A 24,360-nucleotide genomic window follows, 5' to 3' on the forward strand; every position below is an offset into this window, starting at 1 on the left:
ACAATTGAGATAGGCCTTTGATTTGATCTATCGGTACTCTTATGCTCTTAGGTGGTTTGTTGTTGTTTAGTCATTTAGTCGTGTCCGACTCTTCGTGACCACATGGACCAGAGCACGCCAGGCACTTCTGTCTTCCACTGCCTCCCACAGTTTGGTCAAACTCATGCTGCTAAATTCGAGAACACTGTCCAACCATCTCGTCCTCTGCCGTCCCCTTCTCCTTGTGCCCTCCATCTTTCCCAACATCAGGGTCTTTTCCAGGGAGTCTTCTCTTCTCATGAGATGGCCAAAGTATTGGAGCCTCAGCTTCAGGATCTGTCCTTCCAGTGAGCACTCAGGGCTGATTTCCTTCAGAATGGATAGGTTTGATCTTCTTGCGGTCCATGGGACTCTCAAGAGTCTCCTCCAGCACCATAATTCAAAAGCATCAATTCTTCGGTGATCAGCCTTCTTTAATGTACAATCATACCTCGGATTATAGACGTTTCAGGTTGAGTGTTTTTGGGTTGCACACCGCACCGAACCCAGAAGTACCGTAACAGGTTACTTCCGGGTTTCGGTGCTCGCGCATGCGCAGAATTACTAAGTCACATGCGCAGAATCTCAACCCGTGCGTGCGCAGAAGCGACGCTGCGGGTTGCGAACGTGCCTCCCGCACGGATCACATTCGCAACCCGAGCGTCCACTGTATAGGTCGTTTTCTTGCTTTCATCCAGCCATTGGACAGCGGACCCAGCTGTGCCTCTTGCCCTGCTCTCTTAAAATGGCCAACAAAGCGTCTAGGAACCTGGCAACCCTAGTTGATGAAGGGGGAGAGAGGAAGAGATAATGACCCTTGACTTCAAAGAAGCAGAAATGTTCCAAGACATTCCCCTCCCAGAGCTACAATTCCTCTTCCCAGGGAACTCTGGGAATTGTAGTTCTGTGAAGGGAACAGGGTTTTTTTATAGCAACTCCATGCACTCGGAATAAACTACAGCTCCCCTAATTCTTCTCATGGCTGTTTAAAGTGGTATTGTAGTGGGTGTGAATGTGGCTATAGTATGTCCAGCATTGATTCCGTCTTCTCCCTTAGATTGTTGGAAAACTTTCAGAAGGGAACAACAGATCCTTGGTCACAGAGCAGCTGAATAGGTGCATGGCCAGCCTGGCTGAAGATGGGGAGGTGAGAGAAAGTTTTGTTTCACCCTCTTGAAAATATCGCCTTCTTCTGGCATTGTCTACTTCATCATCATCACCATAATTTATTATTTTTACCCCACCCATCTGGCTGGGTTTCCCCAGCCAATGTGGGCAGCTTCCAACAGGATATTAAAAACACATTAAAGCATGAAACATTAAAAACTTCCCTAAACAGGGCTGCCTTCAGATGTCTTCTGAAAGTCAGATAGTTGTTTGTCTCCTTGACAACTGATGGGAGGGCGTTCCACAGGGTGGGTACCACTACCGAGAAGGCCCTCTGCCTGGTGCCCTGTAACCTCGCTTCTTGCAAGGAGGGAACTGCCAGAAGACCCTCAGAGCTGGACCTCAGTGTCCAGGCTGAATGATGGGGGTGGAGACGCTCCTTCAGGTATACTGGACCGAGGCCATTTAGGGCTTTAAAGATCAGTACCAACACTTTGAATTGTGCTTGGAAACGTACTGGGAGCCAATGTAGTTCTTTCAGGACTGGTGTTATATGGTCCTGGCGGCCACTCCCAGTCACCAGTCTAGCTGCCGCATTCTTGATTAGTTGTAGTTTCTGTGTCACCTTCAAAGGTAGCCCCACGTTGAGCGCATTGCAGTAGTCCAAGCGGGAGATAACTAGAGTATGGACAGACTTCACTTGATTAAGGTCACATGGAGAAAAAACAGGTCTGTGACTCTCTGGTCAGCCAAAGAGACTTGAGCCACCACATGCCAGCCAAACAGGAATGCCAGCAAGGGAAGATCAGCCTGGCTTCAACTACAGGCTTCCCCAGCCTGGTGCCCTCAAGATGTTGCAAGACTGCAGCACCCATCAGGCCCAGCTAGCATGACCAATGGTCCAGGATGATGTTCTTCCATCACTTGTTTGGGCGGGGCCATGTTTCCCTAGCAGGATGTCTGCTTTGCATGCAGCTGGTCCAAGTTTGATCCCTGGCATCTCCAGGTAAAGGCTGGGTGAGAATCCTGGAGAGCTTCTTCCCATCAGCGTAGACAATATCTTCTTCTTCTTTGGCGATCACTTGTAGTCAAGTAAGATTGTCTTCCATGAACACGGTCTTAACAGTGAGTCCGTAAGTGACTGTGGAGGCCAATTCTGGATCCACATGTCCTTCTACTGTGAGGACGTAGATTTCCAGGCGGGAGTTGATCATGATGAGGGTTTGCCAAGCATGCCTTCCTCTTAGCACGTTTCTCCCTTGCGTCCTGAGTTCAAGTGTCTTCAAAGCCCATGACTCCCTTGGTAAATGCTGTTCTCCAACTGGAGCGCCCAGGCCAGTGTTTCCCAGTTGTCGGTGTTTATACTACTTTTTTTTTTAGATTTGCCTTAGAAAGTCTTGAAGCCTCTTTTATTGACCTCCAGCATTACGCTTTCCATTGTTAAGTTCGGAATACAGTACTGTAGTTGCTTTGGAAGACGATAATTGGGCATCTGTACAACATGACCATAAGGGACGCGGGTGGCGCTGTGGGTTAAACCACAGAGCCTAGGACTTGCCGGTTAGAAGGTTGGCTGTTCAAATCCCCGTGACGGGGTGAGCTCCCGTTGCTCGGTCCCTGCTCCTGCCCACTTAGCAGTTCAAAAGCACGTCACAGTGCAAGTAGATAAATAGGTACCGCTCCGGTGGGAAGGTAAACGGCGTTTCCGTGCGCTGCTCTGGTTTGCTTAGTCATGCTGGCCACATGACCCGGAAGCTGTACGCTGGCTCCCTCAGCCAATAAAGCAAGATGAGTGGCGCAACCCCAGAGTCGGCCATGACTGGACCTAATGGTCAGGGGTCCCTTTACCTTTACCTTTACCTTACAACATGACCAGTCCTACGAAGCTGATGTTGAAGAACCATTGCTTCAACACTGGTGATCTTTGCTTCTTCCAAGTACGTTGGCATTAGTTCGCCTGTCTTCCCAAGTGACGTGTAAAACTTTTAGACAATATAAAGCTAGGTGAACCAGTGTTCTGACTTGGTGTAAGGCAGCTTCCTATGTTTTTGTGTAACATGCTTGTTTCCTTCTTTCAGGCAATGCCTCCTGGATCGCTTCAGACAGGTTAGTTTCCAAACTCCACCTACCCTGTGCCCACTGCTCTGTTTTTTTGTACCAGAGGGACACAGCCAGCTAGGGCATTTTGTCCCTGAAGTGCTCGATTTGCATGTGCCAGAAGCAATTCAGCAGTCATGCTGGGATGTGGTACAGTCCCCCACTCAGACTCGAGGACTGTACCACATTGTCTTATGTACAGTTTAAATTGGATGAATGAACAGACTAATATAATTCAATGCACATTTATACTTCTCAGTACCAAGCTTCCACAGCATATCTGGTCGGTGTCAGGTTTCGGAGGCTTGGCTTCCTCCCCACTTGGCCGTAAATAAGTAGTACAACGAGAAAGCAGTCTCTTACCAGTAATAGAAGTGTTTAATGAACGCAGCAAAAGAACAAGCGACCCTTCTGAGAGTGCAGGTGCTCCCAATTAAGGTTCCACCCACTTCCCTCTAGTCACTTCCGCCCTCTCGTCTCCTAACCCCCTGATCTCTCAACCATTGAGCCTTTTGAGAATTCACCTTATCTTATCTCCTAGCCTTGGGACTGAGAGGCTGCACATCTTCCGGTGAGAGAGAGTCAGCTAGCTCACTCTCTTCCTGTTATTCTTCTTGCTGTTCACCTCCCAGTTCTGCCCAACTATTGCCTTCTGAACTGTGCCCCTCGGCGAACCATTGTTCCAAATCAACACTACTCCCCTGCTCCTGTGGAGTTTCAGAATCCTGGCCATGATCAGGTGGAGCGAGAGGCTCCCACCGTTCCTCATCAGAGTTGTACTCCTCAGCCTGGTCTCTGACAGTTGGCCACCGTGAGAACAGGATGCCGGACTAGATGGGCCATTGGCCTGCCCCCTCAGGACTCTTGTTACGGTCTTAAAATCAGACGACTAGTTAAAACAATTAGAAAAAGATACACATAAAAGTATAGGTTGTTTTTTTTTACAAAGCCAACAAAAAAAAATTCTCCTGATCTACATTAGCTCAGATTTTCCTCCTCCCCAAATCCTCTCTGTAATATGGGGAGAAATATCCCTTAAACTAAACAATACCAAATTTCCAGAAGATCCTCCCGGGAGATTTCTTAATAAGGGGAGAATCAACCTCTTTCCATTCCCTACACAAGTTATAACGCAGACAAACACAAGCAACAGACTCATTTTGCTCCTGCTGCACACAGACCTAGGTCCTGTTCAATCATCCATTTATCAATGTGGGAGGCAGCACACTGAAATGAGCAAGCATAAATGCTCTCCAATACAGCGGTACCTTAGTTCTCAAACGCCTTGGTACTCAAACGCCTTGGTTCTCAAATGCCGGAAACCCAGAAGTAAGTGTTCCGGTTTTTGAACAGTTTTTGGAAGTCAAACGTCTGATGATGCTGTTGGCTATTGTTTCCGGGGCTCCTGCACCAATCAGAAGCTGCGCCTTGGTTTTCAAACATTTTGGAAGTCAAACGGACTTCCGGAATGGATTAATTTTTGGCACTTTTGTTTTTGCTATTTATTTATTTATTTTTGTTTTTGAGGCTTTTTTGGTTAATTTGTTTTTGTGACTGTGTGGAACCCAGTTCAGCTACTGATTGATTGTGTGACTGTGGAAATGGATAAGAGCCCCCCATCCAAACAATGACTATCATCAGTACAGGTAAGAAAAAAAAATAGTTTTAATTTTTATCATCTACAATACTGTCTTATTTATAGTACAGTACATTGATTATTGCTTTCATTTCATGGATCAATGGTCTTGTTAGAGAGTAAAATTCATTAAAAAAAAAAAAAAATTCTTCCAGTAGCACCTTTAAGACCAACTAAGTTAGTAGAGAAAGTGTTGCATAGTTTTCTTGCATATTCAGTGGGATACGTGGATTGTAGAGGGTTCTTAATTCTAAGACCCTTGGGTATAATGTCCAGGTTCTTGCATTTAGTAAGAAAGAAGATATCAGTCTGTACCTGTGCAAGTTTCTTGGTGAGGTTGATGGACTTCCATTTCATGCGGCTCAATGTGGTGCCTTCCATGGTTCCAGTTACAGATAGGTAGCCGTGTTGGTCTGCCATAGTCAAAATAAAAAAAATTCTTCCAGTAGCACCTTTAAGACCAACTAAGTTAGATAGTCAAAATAAAAAAAATTCTTCCAGTAGCACCTTTAAGACTTAGTTGGTCTTAAAGGTGCTACTGGAAGAATTTTTTTTATTTTGACTAACTAACTTAGTTGGTCTTAAAGGTGCTACTGGAAGAATTTTTTTATTTTGACTATGGCAGACCAACACGGCTACCTATCTGTAAGTAAAATTCATGTTAAATTGCTGTTTGAAGGGTTGTTCTTAAAAGTCTGGAACGGATCAATCCGTTTTGCATTGCTTTCTGTGGGAAAGCGTGCCTTGGTTTTGGAACGCTTGGGTTTTGGAACGGATTAAGTTTGAGAACCAAGGTACCACTTTATCTGGAGACTCCTAGAGCAATCATAACCACAGGAAGCGGCATAATTTTGGCCAATATTTCTTAGGCAGTTGTTAAGTCTTTGCCCCCAGTGCACTCCTTTTTGTAGACTTCCTCTGGGTTAATTTCGCCGGGTTTAATTTCCACCCCATTAACTTCTGCTGGTTGAGCCCCGGCTGAACCGGGGCAAGGGACTTGCACATGCGTATCCCCAGCTGAGCCCCAGCTCAGCTGAGAAGGCTCAAGATCCACCAGACCCAGACTCTTTCATCCCAGCATATCTTGGGCATGCTTGCGCCATTAACGTCTGCAAGTATGAAATTTCTTTAATTCAGGGGGGCACATTTAAATGGATTCTTCTAAACATCCAACCAAGCCATAGCAGTGGTTCCTTATTCTGCAGTGTGCATGTTTGTCGAGGGGAGTGTGCTGGGACGATGCTACTGGAGGATCAACCTGGTGCCTCTCCTGAGATGCGTTGCTGCCACGTTTGATGTGATCATGCAGGACCAGGTAGCCTGGAATGAGGAGTGGCATTACATCACCGTGAAGGTAAGGAATGGGGCTTCTCCCCAGCGCTTTAAGCTGTCATCCTATATGTCAGGGTTCCCCAACCCCAGGGTTTCTCCAGCTTTTGTCGGACTACAAATCCCATCATCCTTGACTGCTGGTCCTGCTAGACAGGGATGATGGGAGTTGTAGTCTGACAACAGCTGGAGAACCAAGTTTGCATTTCTTAGTGCAGAAAGTATTGATCTGATGTGTAGAGATCTTTCCTATTCTAATGAATTCAAGAGGGTTCTGGAAGCTTTCCTGTGTGAAAGAAACAAGTAGAAAGTCTGTGATGTTTGGGTTATTCCTTCAGAGAAGCTGAGTACAGCTGATTTAAACTGGTTCCGTTATCTCTTCTGTCGAGCTCATGCTGTATAATTACAGTGGTACCTCGGGTTAAGTACTTAATTCGTTCCGGAGGTCCGTTCTTAACCTGAAACTGTTCTTAACCTGAAGCACCACTTTAGCTAATAGGGCCTCCTGCTGCCACCGCGCCGCCGGAGCACGATTTCTGTTCTCATCCTGAAGCAAAGTTCTTAACCCGAGGTAATTTTTCTGGGTTAGCGGAGTCTGTAGCCTGAAGTGTATGTAACCTGAAGCATATGTAACCTGAAGCGTATGTAACCCGAGGTACCAGTGTATAGGCCGGAAGGAGCCTCGGTTTCTTTTTCTCTCGCTCTCCCTTCTGGTGTGGTGTTCTGTACATAGTATGCTATAGTGTTAAGGTTTAGACTTATTATAAGTTATTGTAAGTTTAAGTGAAGTCTGCTGCAACTGGATTTCTTATGGACAGTGCCAATCCTGAATGTATTGGATTTGTGACCAGTTATGCTCATTTGCCTTCAGTAGCAATAAAGCTCGGCTGGATGAAATACAATTGCCTCTGGTCTATTGTTTGGGAATCCTGCAACGTTTTAAGTTGTTACTCTGCTAACTATACATTGGAATCTACTCTGGATCAATATTGAGTAGAATTCCACGACAGGTAAACACTGCTATATGCGCTTAATACAGGAACTCAATGGGACTTCCTTCTGGGCAGATGAGTCTAGGATAGAATAGAATAGAATTTTATTATTACGGTCACAGATCATTTCCGGCTCACTTATAATATCAGAGTCTAGGATTTGCCAGTTAATTGACCTCCGGTGCAATCTGGCACACATTTGCTCAAAAGGAAGCAGGAATGAGGTCCATACGTTTACTCAAAAGGAAGTAGCTGTGGGTTCAGTGGAATATGGGGCTAGGAACGTAGGGAACTGGACTTGGTGTAATCTGCACCAAGACTGATGTAGCTGTCTATACCTTGGGCCCCCAGACATTGTTGGACGACAACTCCCATCATCCCCACCCAATGGACAGGGTAGCCCAACAATATCTGGGGACCCCAGGTTGAAAAAATGCCAGTCTACACTCTCTGCCAGCTGCTCTCCAGCTTTTCATACCCTCCCAGCCCAAGTTGGAGATTCTGGGGATTGAACCTGGGACCTTCTGCATGCAAAACAGGTGCTCTGCCACTGAACCACAGCCACAGATCGGTTAGAGAATTATAGCCTTGATCAGCAGAGGTTTAGCAATCAGCCCCTCTTCCCAGGGAACTCTGGGAATTTCCACTCTCTGCGGGGTAATAGGGGCTTTCTAACAAACTTGACCATAAAGAAGGCTGATCGCCGAAGAATGGATGCTTTTGAATTATGGTGCTGGAGGCACCTCTTGAGAGTCCCGTGGACTGCAAGAAGATCAAACCTCTCTATTCTGAAGAAAATCAGCCCTGAGTGCTCATTGGAAGGACAGATCCTGAAGCTGAGGCTCCAATACTTTGGCCACCTCATGAGAAGAGAAGACTCCCTGGAAAAGACCCTGATGTTGGGAAAGATGGAGGGCACAAGGAGAAGGGGACAACAGAGGACGAGATGGTTGGATAGTGTTTTTGAAGCTGCCAGCATGAGTTTGACCAAACTGCGGGAGGCAGTGGAAGACAGAAGTGCCTGGCGTGCTCTGGTCCATGAGGTCACGAAGAGTCGGACATGACTAAACGACTAAACAGCAACAACAAACTCAGCACCCTGAACAAACTCCAGTTGCCAGGATCCTTTGGGGGAAGCAATGGCTGTTGAAAGTGGCATGACACTGCTTTAAACGCATAGTGCATACGAGGACTAATTCTGCTCGCTGTGGCATCTCCTGCTAATTCAGTGTGTTGACATGATGGGGAAAGGTACAGTGAGGGGAAAGGGTATTTGATCCCCTGATAAATTTGCCCGTTTGCCCTCTGACGAAGAAATGACCAGTCCATAATTTTAATGGTAGGTTTATTATAGCTGTGAGATACAGAATAACAAACAGGAAAACCCCCATAAACCCAGAAGTCAGAGATTGATGTGCATTATAATGAGTGAAATAAGTATTTGATCCCCTATCAACCAGCCAGATGTCAGGCTACCTGGTATCTTCACTGTATGTAACGAGCTGAGATTAGAAGCACCTACTGTATGGGAGAGGTCTTACCTGTAATCCCAGCTCGTTACAGTACCTGTACAAAAGACACCTGTCGACAGAAGCAATCAATCCAGCAGATTCCAAAGTAGCCACTATGACCAAGACCAAAGAGCTGTCCAAGGATGTCAGGGACATGACTGTAGACCTGCACAAGGCTGGTCTGGGCTACAAAACTATTGCCAAGCAGCTTGGTGAGAAGGTGACAACAGTTGGTGCAATAATTCGCAATTTTAGCAGGGGATCAAATACTTTCCCCCCTCACTGTATCATGGTTGGAATTCTTACAGCCATGAGCACTCACCCAGGGCCTTGAAGCACCTGACCTCCCACCCTCCTCCATTGACACAATACAGAGTACATCCCTGTCAAAGCATAAAGCGTTCATATGACAGATGACAGCTGTAGCGGACTTGGGCAAGCGAACCAAATGACACATGACAGGGGCAGAAAAACAAAAAAATTATCATAACTGTGATAATCTGTGTTGGAAATGCAAAGAAAAGGAAGCAACTTTTTACCACATGCGGTGGACCTGCCCCAAGGTGAAAGACTTCTGGGAAAAGATTTATAATGAATTGAAAAAAATGTTGAAATATACATTTATAAAGAAACCAGAGGCCTTTCTTCTTGGAATAACAGGTTTGGAATTGCCCAAGAAAGATGTTAAATTATTTTTGTATGCCACAACTGCTGCCCGAATTTTACTAGCTAAAAAGTGGAAAATGCAAGAATTACCAACTGTGGAAGAATGGCAGATGAAGATGATGAATTTTCGGAGCTAGCCGACCTGACTGGAAGAGTCCGTGACCAGAAGGAGGAGGAGTATCAGGAAGAATGGACAAAATTTAATGATTATTTAGTTACATTTGTTAAGTTAAACTAATTGGAAATAGCTTGCAGGTATCAGATTGGCTTAGGAATTTATACAAGTTAAGTGATGTATTAATATGTTTAATCTTGAATTGAAAAGATATAAGGATGTTAAATGATTAGGTTAAGTTTATAAGAACTCTGATTTGGAAAACCATTAAAAAGGATATGCATTGAAATTCAACCGAGGGGAAACGAGGAAGTCACTTATCAATGTTAATAAGTGTACTTTTAATAAGGTTATGATGTTTGTTTGTTTGTTTGTTTATAATTTTGTGAAAATCAATAAAAAAAATTGGGGGGAAAAGAAAGAAAAACAAAAAAATTAAAACTCGGAGAATCTGATTCATTGGGCACCGGGAACTTTTTCCAGCCAGGTTCCCCTGCAAACCTGTGCAGCCACATTGTGAAGGAAGATCCAAGTTGATCCAAGCAGGGCTTGCTGTCGCTTTCAGCAGTGACAGCAAGCCCTGCTCGCCAATGAATATTTAGGAGCACGCTTTCAAGGCTCCTGATTCTGTCTTGGCAGTCACTTATGACATTGCGTGTTGGGTAGGTGGTGGAGGATTTGGTGGGGAAACAGTCTCCCATGCCAAATTAGTGCCTGGGCCAACCCCTTCTAATAAGAAACCTAGCCTGTGATCTTATGCATCCTGTTACCTGGGTTTCAAGCCAAATTGAGTGCAGCAGGGCTGACTTCAGAGTCCAATATGGATTGGATTGAGCAGAAGCAAACGAGCCATCCTGATACGCTTTGTGCTCTCTGTTCCCTCTCTAGGTGTGCCTGCAGCTTTTCAAGTGGATGCCGGAAGAGATTTTGCCCCTTGTGTGGGAAGGAACCCAGAACAGCAAAACCCTTCAAAGGATTTTGAGCTCTCTGCTGCAAAGCATTGTGGGAAAGGTGCCTGTTTATGAACCGGTCTGGCTTTTAGTCCTGTGCGGTCTCCTTTTTAAAAAACCGAAACCAAAATAAAACGTCGTTGTTACCTGCCTTTCACACGCAGGTCGCAGGGTGGGTTAAAGGTAAAGATAAAGGGACCCCTGACCATTAGGTCCAGTCGTGGCAGACTCTGGGGTTGCAGTGTTCATCTCGCTTTATTGGCTGAGGGAGCCGGCGTACAGCTTCCGGGTCATGTGGCCAGCACGACCAAGCCGCTTCTTTCCATGGTTCATTTTGCATAACATAAATCCCTGCATATTTTACATAAAATAAATCATTCAGTATTCCATTATTGCATCCATCAAAACTTATTTACATTGTTGAATTTATCTTACTGCTGCCAACATTTTCAATGGTTATTCTGTGAACCATCCTGAGACCCCTGGGTATAGGGCGGTATATAAATTCAATAAATAAATAAACTAAAATCCCCCTCCCGTATAGTCAGTAAACATTTTCCAATCTTCTTTAAATGTATGTTCTTCTTGTTCTCTTATTCTATATGTTAGGTCCACAAACTGCACATATTCCATCAGTTTAAGTTGCCATTCTTTTTTGGTTGGGCCTCCCTCGTTTTCCATTTTTGGGTTAACAAAACACGGGCCTCAGTAGTAGTGTATATATATAACCTTTTTTGACACCTGGGAATTTCAGTCTGAATTATCCCCAATAAAAAGGACTCTGTTGGTTTTTTTTTTTAGGAAAGTACCTTTAAACATTTTTTTCAGTTCATTATAAATTATTCCCCAATAATTTGCCCTTTTGCAGGTCTACCACATATGAAAGAACCTCATTGCATCTCCAGCACTTATCTGATTCAGTCTTATACATCTTAGCAAGCCTACTTGGAGTTAAATACCATCTACAAAGCATTTTCAAGTAGTTCTCCTTCAAGGAATAACATGCTGTAAACTTCAGATCGCTCTTCCAAAGTTTTCCCCAGAGATTACCATCTATATTATGCCCTATATCTATTGCCAATGTGTCATAGAGGCTTTGACAAGCTCGTCTTTTGTTTCCCAGTCTAATAACATATTGTACATTTTGGATATTGGGACGTGGGTGGTGCTGTAGGTTAAACCACAGAGCCTAGGACTTGCCGATCAGAAGGTCGGCGGTTCGAATCCCCATGACGGGGTGAGCTCCCGTTGCTCGGTCCCTGCTCCTGCCAACCTAGCAGTTTGGAAGCACATCAAAGTGCAAGTAGATCAATAGGTACCACTCCGGCGGGAAGGTAAACGGCGTTTCCATGCGCTGCTCTAGTTTGCCAGAAGTGGCTTAGTCATGCTAGCCACATGACCCAGAAGCTGTACCTTTACCTTTACATTTTAGATAAAAAAGTTTTTCTTTATTTTGTATAAGATCTTTTTCAAATTGTGAGCTTTGGTCCGAGAAACCATTCTTGCTCACGGGGTTTACCTTCGCCATAGGAAACCTGCAAGGACACTTGGCTTCTGGCTGCTACCGCTGTGAGCATGCTGGTCAACACAGCGCCAGAGCCCCAGAGAGGAGCCATGGCCGTCCTGGGTCTCTATCAACTTCTGGACCTCAGTGGTTGCTCCGTTGCGAAGAGACAAGATGCTAAAGCAGCTGGCCACCAAGGTGCGTTCAGACGTCGCTTTCCTTGCTGCACAGATCGCTCTGTGTTTCGACTTATGTCCCTGTGAGCTTGTCTCGATCTGTTTGAATGCAAATGAATCTCCCAAGTGTCCTGTGTCTGCAAATAAAATGTGTTTAGCGCTCATTTCTACATTTGCTTCCAGAAAAGAAGAAATGTTTGCAATGAATGCAGAAAGGAGAAGTAAACGTGCGTCATATTCCACTAAGTGTCAGGGACCGGGAAGAGGAGGAGGAATGGTGGAGACCGCCTCCCCATCCTGACCCTTCCTGGGAGGGGGAAGAGGACGATGGTACAGTGGTACCTCGGGTTACAGATGCTTCAGGTTACAGATGCTTCAGGTTACAGAATCCACTAACCCAGAAATAGTATCTCGGGTTAAGAACTTTGCTTCAGGATGAGAACAGAAATTGTGCAGCGGGAGGCCCCATTAGCTAAAGTGGTACCTCAGGTTAAGAACAGTTTCAGGTTAAGAACGGACCTCCAGAACGAATTAAGTTCTTAACCCGAGGTACCACTGTATAGATCTACAACGGGTTCGAGGGAAGTCACAGCTCAGAGGCAGATGAGGGGAAAAGCTGGGAAATCATGGGAGAGTCAGAACAACACCCGGCTGACACGTCACTAGAAAGCATTCCAGACTCTTCATCTCCCAGAACCCGGCGAGCCTTAAAAGTAGGAGAGCAAAGAGCTCAAAGACAGAGGGCTCATAGCAGCACCTGTAGAGGAGATGAATGAGGCAGTGGGAGAGACGGGGGTGGAGATTCACTCAGGACAATGCCATTATCCAAGAGGTTGGGTTCTATATCCTCTCTGTAATATTGAAATATAAAAGGATGGTAAGAAACTTCCCCTTGTCTTAATACTTTCCCTGGGCAACCAGCCGGAAGCTGCTGACAGCATCCTGACACTCTGTTTCCGGAAGTGCCTTTCACATTGGTTAGTTAGGGGGATGTCAGGGGAACAGAACAGCCTGCCTTGTGAATGTAGCTTTGGTCAAATCACCTTGTTAATGGCACAGGAACCCAGTACAGATAATGCTGGGGGGAGAGACTTTGTGCTGGACACCAGGCAATGGCTTTTTCCACCTTCCTTGCCCCAGCCCTAGAAGCCTTTGCCAGACCATGACTCTAGAAACAGCAGAAGCAGCTGGGAAAAGAGGAGTTAAGGGATATTTTGTGTGTGTGTGTGTGTGTGCCGTATTTTTCACTCTATAAGACACACCAGACCACAAGACGCAACTAGTTTTTGGAAGAGGAAAACAAGAAAAAAAATATTCTGAATCTCAGAAGCCAGAACAGCAAGAGGGATCGCTCCACAGTGAAAGCAGCAATCCCTCTTGCTGTTCTGGCTTTTGTGACAGCTGTGCAGCCTGCATTTGCTCCATAAGATGCACACACATTTCCCCTTACTTTTTAGGAGGAAAAAAGTGAGTCTTATAGAGCAAAAAATATGGTGGGTGGGTGAGTGTATGTGTGTGTGTATGTGTATATATATATATATATATATATATATATATATATATATATATATACACCCACACCCACACACAATATATATATATATATATATATATAGACATATATATACATATAAAATTTTGCTTCTCAGTTTGTATTGTGTTATTTCATGTGCTACGACTTGCTTTTATTTTTATTGATTATAGTTTAGAAAGTAGCGTAATTGTTAAGAGTGCGTTTCTGTTTAATTTGCTGATATTTGATTTTATTGTGTACTATTATATTCTGGTGGATTATTGAATATTACTTTATTTGGTATAAGTCGTTTATTTTAAAGTTATGCTTTTTATTACAACGTTTTTGTCGTGGGTCAGATCGTTCTGAGGTGCGTGACCTTTCTCGGTTCCTTCAGCTTGTAAAACGCCTTGTGTATACAGAAGGGTGGTGTGCAAATTAAAAGTGAAACGAGCTCTGTGAATCTGAGCTAACCTGAGGACAGATTCCTTTGACTGACTCTGGAGAAATTTCTTTCTGTGACCAGGAGAATGCTGGTTTGGCACGCTCCGTGTGCCCCGACCTCCTTGGAGCCCGGATGGACTGGAGAGGGTGGTACTCACCCGGGGCTTGTTAGCCTGTTGCAAGAAGGAGATCCTGAGCTGCCGACTGGATGATACCACGCAAGAGGTAGGCTTGAGGAAAGAACTTCTGCGCTTCCATAAACCCAGAGGCAAAATTTGGTAAGCGTCAGGTGTTCAGGGCAAGGGTGGTCCATCTTGGAAGAGTTAAGGCCAGCAACCTGCACAGTGGCAAGGAAGAGTCTAGGGCAAGGAGGCCAGCGTTTGAATCCCCACTCAGCCATGAAGCTCACAGAGTTGTGGATTAGTCACTGCCTCTTTCTTCTTTTCTATACAGTCATGCCTCTTGTTATGTTAGGTTCAGGTTACGTCTTTTCAGGTTGCGTCCCATGGTGACCCGGAAGTACCGGAAAGGGTTACTTCCGGGTTTTGCCACTTGCGCATGCGCAGACGCTCAAAATGATGTCATGCGCAGAAGCAGCGAATTGTGGCCCGCAGACGTGGGTTGCATTCTGCTCATGTTGCGAACGGGGCTCCCAAACGGATCCTGTTCGCAACCAGAGGTACCACTGTATAATAATTTTAATTAATTTTCAATTACCATCCAATAATAGCCTCATTATAACAATACCAAATTATAATAAAATTAATACCACCAATCATTCAAATACCGAATTGTATAATTTAGGTGGCCTCCTGCGTGCTAGAATTGATGGTTTGATTTTTTTCCTTTTATTTCTGCGTTCTGAAATCTTACTAATTTCAATTACCGTATTTTTTGCTCTATAAGACTCACTTTTTCCCTCCTAAAAAGTAAGGGGAAATGTGTGTGCGTCTTATGGAACGAATGCAGGCTGCGCAGCTATCCCAGAAGCCAGATCCCTCTTGCTGTTCTGGCTTCTGGGATTCAGAATATTCTTTTTCTTGCTTTCCTCCTCCAAAAACTAGGTGCGTCTTATGGTCTGGTGCGTCTTATAGAGCGAAAAATACAGTACGTTCCGTGTAAAATAATGATCCCTTATACAACAACTGGAATGTTAATAACTTCTATTTGTGTTGACACATTAAATGATTTCTAAAGCTACAAGTGAGGCACTCAAACTATATCCTTGTTCTTCCTGTGTGTGGCAATTATTCTGTCCATGATGTTTCTTTCTGTCCTTGTAAAATATTATGTCTATCTTTTCCCAGTTGTTTCTGTTCTCCTTCATGCCTTGGGCGGAGCTGATATCCCATTGCTGTTTCAGAAATTTCTCCATCGCTCCGTCCCGTGCTTCGTTGTTTTGCAACTTTAACAACGGCTGCAAAAATCACTCTGTCCATAAAGAACCTGTTTTCACCATTTTTCCTCTCAGCCTGGGAAGAAGAGTGCTCTGTCACAACCTCTTAGCCTAGCCTACCTCTCAAGGTTGTTGTGAGGATCAAATACCAGAGAGGGAGAACTGTGTGGATGCCACTTTGCAGGAACGGTGTGGGGTGTAAATGTAACAATACAGTGGTACTTCGGGTTACATACGCTTCAGGTTACAGACTCCGCTAACCCAGAAATAGTGCTTCAGGTTAAGAACTTTGCTTCAGGATGAGAACAGAAATCATGCTCCAGCAGTGTGGCGGCAGCACCAGGCCCCATTAGCTAAAGTGGTGCTTCAGGTTAAGAACAGTTTCAGGTTAAGAACGGACCTCCGGAACGAATTAAGTACTTAACCCAAGGTACCACTGTAATTAAGATTTTTTTTAAAAAAAACACAACTGTCTTGTTCTTAAAATGCCCTGTGTTTTTTCTCATTTTGAGGCTTTTTTCGTCCTCCTTCCCTGAGAGAGATGCATGATTTTTGTTGGCTTTTCTTAATCCTGAGCCTGAAAAAATATACAGTGGTACCTCGGGTTACATACGCTTCAGGTTACATATGCTTCAGGTTACAGACCCAGAAATATTACCTCGGTTTAAGAACTTTGCTTCAGGATGAGAACAGAAATTGTGCAGCGGCGGCAGCGGGAGGCCCCATTAGCTAAAGTGGTGCTTCAGGTTAAGAACAGTTTCAGGTTAAGAACGGACCTCCAGAACGAATTAAGTACTTAACCCAAGGTACCACTGTACTGTGATTGCTTCCTCCCGCCCCACACCATTTCCCCCCTATAGAATCGTAGGAGTGTAGAGTTGAGAAGGGACCCATCTCATCCAACCGCCTGCAGTGCAGGAAGTGCAGCTAAATCACAGTCCTAATACCCTCTTCTGCAGGCTTGTCTGTTGCTGGATGTCCTGTTCCCAGCTCTTTTGGTCCTGATGGAGGAGCCAGATTACTACTGCTTCCAAGGTAGGTGGTTTGCCCTGAAGTCCTCCATCCAATTCAGATGGTCTTAGCCAAAGGAGACCCAGTTCTCAACCAGGAAAGAAGCATCTGAGTCTAATAATTATTATTTATTTATTTATACACTGCCCATCTGGCTGGATTTCCCCAGCCACTCTGGGCGGCTCCCAACAGAATATTAAAAACATGCTAAAACGTCAAAACATTAAAAACTTCCCTAAACAGGGCTGTCTTCAGATGTCTTCTAAAAGTCAGATACGTAGTTGTTTATTTCCTTGACATCTGATGGGAGGGCGCCACCACTGAGAAGGCCCTCTGCCTGGTTCCTTGTAACCTCACTTCTCGCAGCGAGGGAACCGCCAGAAGGCCCTTGGAGCTGGATCTCAGTGTCCGGGCTGAGCGATGGGGGCGGAGACGCTCCTTCAGGTATACCGGGCCAAGGCCATTGGAGAACCTGTGACATTGGAGAACCTCTGGACTACAACTCCCATCCTCCACTGGCTATGCCAACTGTGGCTGATGGGAACTGGAGTCGCAGCAACATCCAGAGAGCCACATGTTCCCCAATTCTGCTTTTAAAGCATTGTGTATGCAGAACGATGGAGTGGTAGTCATGAGTGTGATTAGCCTGGACCTCTGTTTACAGTGTTTTCTCTATGGCTTCGACGCGTCCGAGAAAGTCTGGAGGAGATCTGGGAAGGGAAGAGGAGCCGGGTGCTGGCAGACCAGTCTAGACTTCTCGAGAGACTGACCCAGTTCCTCTGGAACAATGCAGAGAGCCCGGTAATGGTACCTTTTTCATTTCACCTGGGCCTTCTTGTATCCTGTCAAAGCTGCACTCGCAGAGGAGGCTTAACGTTAGTTTTTAAGAAACCCAAACACCTATATTCAACAAAAACAACCTTGTGCAACAGCAAGAGCTAAGCAGACCAAAAGTCAAGGGTACCACTTAGATCAGAGGGTATTCAATGAGGGGCCCTCCAGATGTTGTTGGACTGTAGCAGGGTGGATTTGATTTAAATCAAATAGATTTATTTGATTTATTTAAATCATGATTTAAATCACGAGTCAGTAAGACTTGATTTAGATCATTTTTTTCCAGAAAGTCTCATTCTTGCTGGTATAATTTAATATTTAGAACCAGATAAAGGTTTCATTTTTGGAATAATAAATTTTCAGAGTAGTTTTTACAGTTATATCAAAACTACTGATTTGGTTATACTATTAGAAATACATAGACAGATAATTACAAAATTATTGTGAGGTTTAGTAAGTTAACTGTTTATATTTGGACAACTTTTCTGCTGTACTTTATTCGAAGGAGAGAAATAATCATGTCCTTAATAGAATTTTAACATAAAAAAAATCCTTCCAGTAGCACCTTTAAGACCAACTAAGTTAGTTCTTGGTATGAGCAAGTCTTAAAGGTGCTACTGGAAGGATTTTTTTTATTTTGACTATGGCAGACCAACACGGCTACCTATCTGTAACTAGAATTTTAACAGTTAATGTAACTAGAACAATAACATTACAGCATATGTATCCATGTTTGTTAACTGATGTGGTTAAACAATTATTATTTTTTAAAAAAACCTCAGACTGAGTTTTAGCACACATGAAAAACTTAAAACAAATCCTTATTTCCTGATGAATAGCCTTTGGACTATAATGTAACTTAACTAGAAAACTATAGAAAGATTTTTCCTCCAAAAGCATTTTATTTTAAAAATCCAATTTAAATTTTTAAAAATCTGATTTAAAAAACTTATTTAAATTTTAAAAATCTGATTTAAATTTTTAAAAATCTAAGTAAAAAAAAATCCAATTTTTAATTTTTTAAATAAAAAAAAAATCATTGATTTTTATCCACCCTGGACTGCAGCAGGGGATAGCTCAGTCAATAGAGCACAAGACTCTTAATCTCAGACTGTTAGAAAGTTGTGGGTTTGTGCCCCACGTTGGGCAGAAAGATTCCTGCATTGCAGGGGGTTGGACTAGATGACCCTCGTGGTCCCTTCCAACCCTATGATTCTATAATTCGTACATAATAATGTTACTTTCCCACCCCTCCTCTGCCCACACTGTTCAGGTGGAAGGGGTGTCTGATTTCATCCACAGCTCCTTCCAGCTCCTCCTGGAGATCTACAGCTTAGAGTGTGATCGCTTTGAGGACCTGGAGAGACCCCTCTATGGGCACTTCCTCCAGAGAGTCATCCTCATGCCCTGGCAGGCCAGAGCCCGGTATTTTCCTCTCATTTCGGTTCTGCCCTACCTGGGTCCTGAAAAGGTAAGGGGGGGACGACGTTGGTGTGGGCTCAGCCCATAATACTCTGAAAACCGAAAGGGTCAGGTAGCTGGAGATGGAAATTACCCTCTTTGTTAATTTCTTAAAAAAAAAACCCACCAAAACCTTTCTCTTCTTTTTACTGCTTTCGTACGTGCCATAATACGAACCGATTTCACCTGTGTGTTTCTATGCACCAGTGCTGTAACAGATTGTACGGTCATATCTTGGTTTTCAAATGCCTTGGGAGTCTAACATTTCGGCTCCCGAACGATCAAAAACCAGAAGTGATTGTTCCAGGAGCTTCCTGCAGCCAATCAGAAGCTGCCCCTTGGTTTCCAAATGTTTTGGAAGTCGAACGGACTTCTGGAACAGATTCCTTTTGACTTCCGAGGTACCACTGTATTGTTACAACTGTGTTTGCCAAACTTGGGTCCTCCAGCTCTTTTTCGACCACAACTCCCATCACCCCTAGCTGGCAGGACCCGTGATCAGGAACGATGAGAATTGTAGTTCAGAAACAGCTGGAGACCCAAGTTTGGGAAATATTTGAGTTACCGGTAAATCAGTTACCACTTTCAGTGTTTACAGATCCCATTGACTTTAGCAGTGGGGCGTAGCTCCGTGGTAGAACACCTGCTTTGCATGCAGAAGGCCCCAGCATCTCCAGGTAGACCTGGGAGAGACTCCTTGCCTGAAACCCTGGAAAGCTGCTGTCGGTCAGTGCAGTCAATACTAAGCCAGATTGAAGGAATGGGTTTCCCAAACCGAAAAACTGACTGTGCAGGCAGTTTGAAACTGCACCAACATCCCAATTTTTCCTTAGCTAAAATGCTTTAACTCGAGCTCTTGAGCCAAAAACCCAGCTGTATAAACAAGTGCTCAGAGCCCTCTCCTTTATCAGTTTGTGACGGCAAAGATGGCCTTGATTGTACCAGTAGAACAGGGAAGAAACATCTGTGCGTTATCTTATATCCTGACCACAAAGACGCACAGACCTAGTCTGGGAACAGCGCCAGAGGCTGTTCTTGGAGATGGTGACCTCTTGCTCCAAGATAAGAGTAGGAACAGGAAGATCCTTTTTATGGTCAGAAGTACAGGAAGGAATATCCTTTTATGGTCAGAAGTATAGGAAGGAATACCCTTTTATGGTTAAGAGTGCCAGAGCAGGAACATCTGTGATGTCAACCTGCGTGTACAAGCTGACGTGGCTGGATTCCTGGGGAAGGGGGAGAGGGTGCCTGGAGGATATATATACTGCATGAAATTTCTCATTTCTTTGGACTTGCTGTGGACACACCACGCAGGTGCCTTTCTGCTGTTCTGGAGAGCAGAAATAAAGAACTCTTTCTCTGAACCAACCCTCGGTGTCATTTGACTTCCTTCCTCCTGTCTGGGAGCAACGCAGACCCAATTGGTGAACTCCAATAAGGCTACAAGATGGAACAGGGATCTGACAGGATAAGGCAGCTTCTCCTGTTTCTCCTTATTCCAGCCCTTTCTTGTGACTCATGAGGACTAGAATCTTACTTTCTTTTGAGGCGTTCCCAGAGTAAAGGAAGGGTTGAACTCTGATTAATAAGAATACACACAGAGGCTTGAACCAGCAAGACTCTGGGAAGGGTGCGTCTAATAATCTCTGCCTCTACCCCTCGGCCCAGGTCATTTTATTCACAAAAGAACTTTTTACAGAGTGTTCATAAGAACCAATCAGATTTCTTCTGAGCATTTCAGCAGACTCCACGTGGGGACAAAGTTAAACTACCAAAACTAATTAAGCACACATATTTCTGGGGTAAACAAAACAGAACTACAAAGGAGTACATTTGGCAACCCCTGAGGTCATAAACAAGCAATATACATGATAAGAAGGATGGCCAGGAAGACAGCAATCATTATCACCTTCAGGTGAGATCTGTTTCCTGGCCCTAAGATTAACATCCTAAGATTAACATATCAGAAAAGCTACATCAAAGAAACTGCCCACTGTCTTTGATGACCCAGGATGCCTGCCTGGCGAAGACTGGCAGTGTACGTGACTGGTCAAGAAAGAGAAATGGAACAGGGATGCAGAGGTGTGGATTGATCAGGAGTCATATCAAAATAGTTTAAACCCAGTCAACGCAATGCTTTCATTGCTGACACAGATGGCTTACTCTATATTTGTTATAATTCCTCATAGCAATCCCACCTGATCACTACATCTTTTTTTGCCAGCACTGAGCAAGGGCCCGGCTCAGTACAAGGCAACTTCCTGCGTTTCGTGCCGTTTGGTGACCTTCTCTTGTGTTTGTGTAAAGACCCCTGACATCCTGCCGTCTCCTGAATCTTCCTTTTCCGTTCTGCTCAGGTTCTGGATGCATACAAAGATCTCCCGCAGCACCTCTTGAACTGCCTGTCGACCAACCACTTGTGCCCTGCCGCCTCCGATTTGTACAAAACGATCCTCCAGCTGCAGCGCAAAGTTTGGGCCGAGAGGCAGGAGCAGGTCCCAGAGGAAGAGCTGGCTCAGGAGTGGGGCCGCTGCTGGCTTGTGGTCCTCTCCAGCGCCTTGACCTCTCCCTCCCCTTCCCTCCAGAGCAACGCCTCCAACTACCTTCTGGGCTGGACCTTGCGAGTTTTCCCTGCCTCTTACTCTTTGTTGGACGAGAATTTTAGGAGCAGGGAGCCCTCTAAGCTGCGGGCCTGGGTCGCCTTGCTGAATGCCCAGAGGACCATCTCAGGGGCCTTCCCCTCCAATGTGGAGATCCTGGAAAGGCTCCCCTTCTGCCTCTTCTCCAAAGAGGAGAACGTCCGCTTGGCGGCGCTGAGCCTCCTCTGCTCCGCCCCCAGGACCAACCAGGCCTTGTCCGAGATGGAGGCCCGGCTCCTGAAGGAAGCTTTGCCGCTGAGCTTGAACTGCGATTCCTCATCCTTCCGGCAGCTCCTCCAAACCATGGTTAAGAAGGCCCTGGTCAGGCTGAGGGACAGCTCTCTTGCCCTGCTACGGAAGCAGGAATCGGACAAGAAGGGACGCTGTGGCAGGAAGGATCCGGAAACAACTTTGGGGCAAGCCGTGGGTGAGTTGACCCATTCTCCACACAACTATTGTGAGAACAGGATGCCAGACCAAATGGGCCCCCTGCTCATCTCACGTTTTTAAATACAGTGGTACCTCGGGTTACATACGCTTCAGGTTACATATGCTTCAGGTTACAGACTCCGCTAACCCAGAAATAGTGCTTCAGGTTAAGAACTTTGCTTCAGGATGAGAACAGAAATCGTGCTCCAGCGGCGCGGTGGCAGCAGGAGGCCCCATTAGCTAAAGTGGTGCTTCAGGTTAAGAACAGTTTCAGATTAAGAACAGACCTCTGGAACGAATTAAGTACTTAACCCGAGGTACCACTGTACAGGCAACTCCCAACTCGCATGTGGTTGGTGCCGCGAAATCAGTAAACAATTCAGTTCCATCCCAGAAGTGGCGGGATAAAGCTGGAAAGTCCCTGTAGCATGTGAGGAGACCCTCCCTAGAGCCCAAAGAGTCCAGTAATAAAGGCTTAAATGGCTTTTAAAAAAACCACTAACACCCTATGGGCTCCAAAATGGCACATGGGAGCTCTTGCTGCTGTTGCTGCTGCGCTACTCCGCTCCACAGCTGTTGGGCAGGAGGCTGGATTGCAGCTGGCTTGAATGCACTGTTTGTTGCTCTTTCTGGCAATCTGGAGGCAAAGGTACCGTAGAAAAGAAAAAAGAGTATGGAGCATGTTACAAAGGTGGTCTTTGGCTAAGGGGCCGGGCAATTTCTAAAGCAGGCATAGGCAAACCCGGCCTTCCAGATGTTTGGGGACTATAACTCCCATCATCCCTGACCACTGGTCCTGTTAGCTAGGGATGATGGGAGTTGTAGCCCAAAACATCTGGAGGACCAAGTTTGCCTATGCCTGTTCTAAAGTTTTATAAAGTTCTTGGAACGCCTTTGTTCTGAATCCTCAGCTCCTTGCGAAGTGGGGGAGAACTCTGTTGAAACAGGAAAATAAAGCTCTTCCTTGCTTGCCTTCTACTGGTTCCTGCTTCTATCCATTCTTCTCTGACTGATCATGGACTTAGGGGACGCAAGTGTCTCTTGGGGAGTTGGGCTGCAAAAGCAAACCCCAATTTTTTCTACAACAAGAGCAGGTTAAAAAGCAGGCGTTTAGAGGGTTCTCCTCACTTGAAGCTCATTTCGCTCATGTGGAGGGTGGGGCTGGAATGTAACCCCCATGTAAGTGAGGAGTTGTCTGTAAAATAATTGCCACACTCTCCTCTTTTCTTTTCTTTTTTTGCACTTAATTTATTTATTATTAATGTTGCAATACATATATGAAATATTTACATGTTGATACATATACATTATATTCATAAATTCACATTTTCACATTTCATTATGTACCCACACTTATCCATTTCTTATTTCTTGCCCTGTGTCTTCCCTCCACCCATGCATAACTTTCTTGTTATTATTTTGTAACTTTATTATTGAGATTGTAATTTTATATCTTAATAATTAAACATTCAATCTTATATATCTGCTTAGCTTAGCTTAGCTTAGTGAAATCAGTCTATACATATCAATAAATTCTTGTTGGAGCATCTTTTGGTCATGTATTCTTCTACACGTTTCCATTCCTGTTTGGGATTTTGATTAGATTGCATTCTAATTGTTGCCGTCATTTTTGCTAATTCAATCATTTCAAAAATTTTATTTTGCCAATCTTTCAATGTTGGTACAGTGCTACCTCGGGTTAAGTACTTAATTCATTCCGGAGGTCCGTTCTTAACCTGAAACTGTTCATAACCTGAAGCACCACTTTAGCTAATGGGGCCTCCTGCTGCCGCCGCGCCGGAGAACGATTTCTGTTCTCAACCTGAAGCAAAGTTCTTAACCTGAAGCACTATTTCTGGGTTAGCGGAATGTGTAACCTGAAGTGTATGTAACCTGAAGCGTATGTAACCCGAGGTACCACTGTACTTCTTCTGATTTCCAATTTTTTAATTTCCAATTGGAAATTGGATTGCAACCCTCTTTTCTTAGGCTGACCTCTGCCAGAGAAAGGACACCAGTGTTTGTGATGTGGTGCTTTTCTCCTTCGCTTCCTTCTCCTGATGACTTCCAAGCCCTCCTGCATCCCTGCCTGTCAGGGACGGGGCAGAGGAGGAATGTTGGAGACCATCTCCCCATCCTGACCCTTCCAGAGAGGAGGAAGAGGAAGACAGTATAGATTTACAACAGTGGTTTGTGTGAGGTCGCAGCTCAGAGGCAGATGAGGAGGAAAGTTGGGAAATCATGGGAGAGCCGGAACAACACCCGGCTGACACCTTGTCATTAGAAAGCATTCCAGACCCACCATCTCCCAGAACCTGGCGAGCCTTAAAATAGGAGAGCAAAGAGCTCAAAGGCAGAGGGCTCATAGCAGCCCCCGTAGAGGAGATGAATGAGGAAGTGGGAGAGACGGGGATGGAGATTCATTCGGGACAATGCCATTATCCAAGAGGCTGGGTTCTATAGACTCTGTCTGTAAAGTTTGAAATAAAAAAGGACTGTAAGAAACTTTTCCTTGTCTTTATGCTTTCCCTG

At 44.8% G+C, this 24,360-nt stretch overlaps 1 protein-coding gene across 3 annotated transcripts in view; it reads left to right on the plus strand.

The window, feature by feature from the left end:
- Window positions 1-24,360, plus strand: part of LOC308465262 (tRNA (32-2'-O)-methyltransferase regulator THADA-like) — a 59,701-nt gene that overhangs the window by 2,127 nt on the left and 33,214 nt on the right. For all 3 annotated transcript variants that reach the window (XR_013980389.1, XM_080985018.1, XM_080985019.1), the window contains exons 3-12: window positions 1,076-1,165; window positions 3,204-3,231; window positions 6,064-6,212; window positions 10,360-10,482; window positions 11,952-12,123; window positions 14,141-14,283; window positions 16,414-16,489; window positions 17,130-17,266; window positions 18,573-18,770; window positions 21,118-21,826. Coding sequence is in view for 2 of the 3 variants with exons in the window: in XM_080985018.1 (XP_080841144.1) it covers window positions 1,076-1,165; window positions 3,204-3,231; window positions 6,064-6,212; window positions 10,360-10,482; window positions 11,952-12,123; window positions 14,141-14,283; window positions 16,414-16,489; window positions 17,130-17,266; window positions 18,573-18,770; window positions 21,118-21,826 (1,825 nt within the window). In the remaining variant the exon portion in view is untranslated. The remainder of the gene's footprint in view (window positions 1-1,075; window positions 1,166-3,203; window positions 3,232-6,063; window positions 6,213-10,359; window positions 10,483-11,951; window positions 12,124-14,140; window positions 14,284-16,413; window positions 16,490-17,129; window positions 17,267-18,572; window positions 18,771-21,117; window positions 21,827-24,360) is intronic.

The sequence above is a fragment of the Podarcis pityusensis genome (genome assembly GCF_964106645.2).
Source record: "Podarcis pityusensis genome assembly, chromosome: 16".
NCBI lineage: Eukaryota > Metazoa > Chordata > Lepidosauria > Squamata > Lacertidae > Podarcis > Podarcis pityusensis.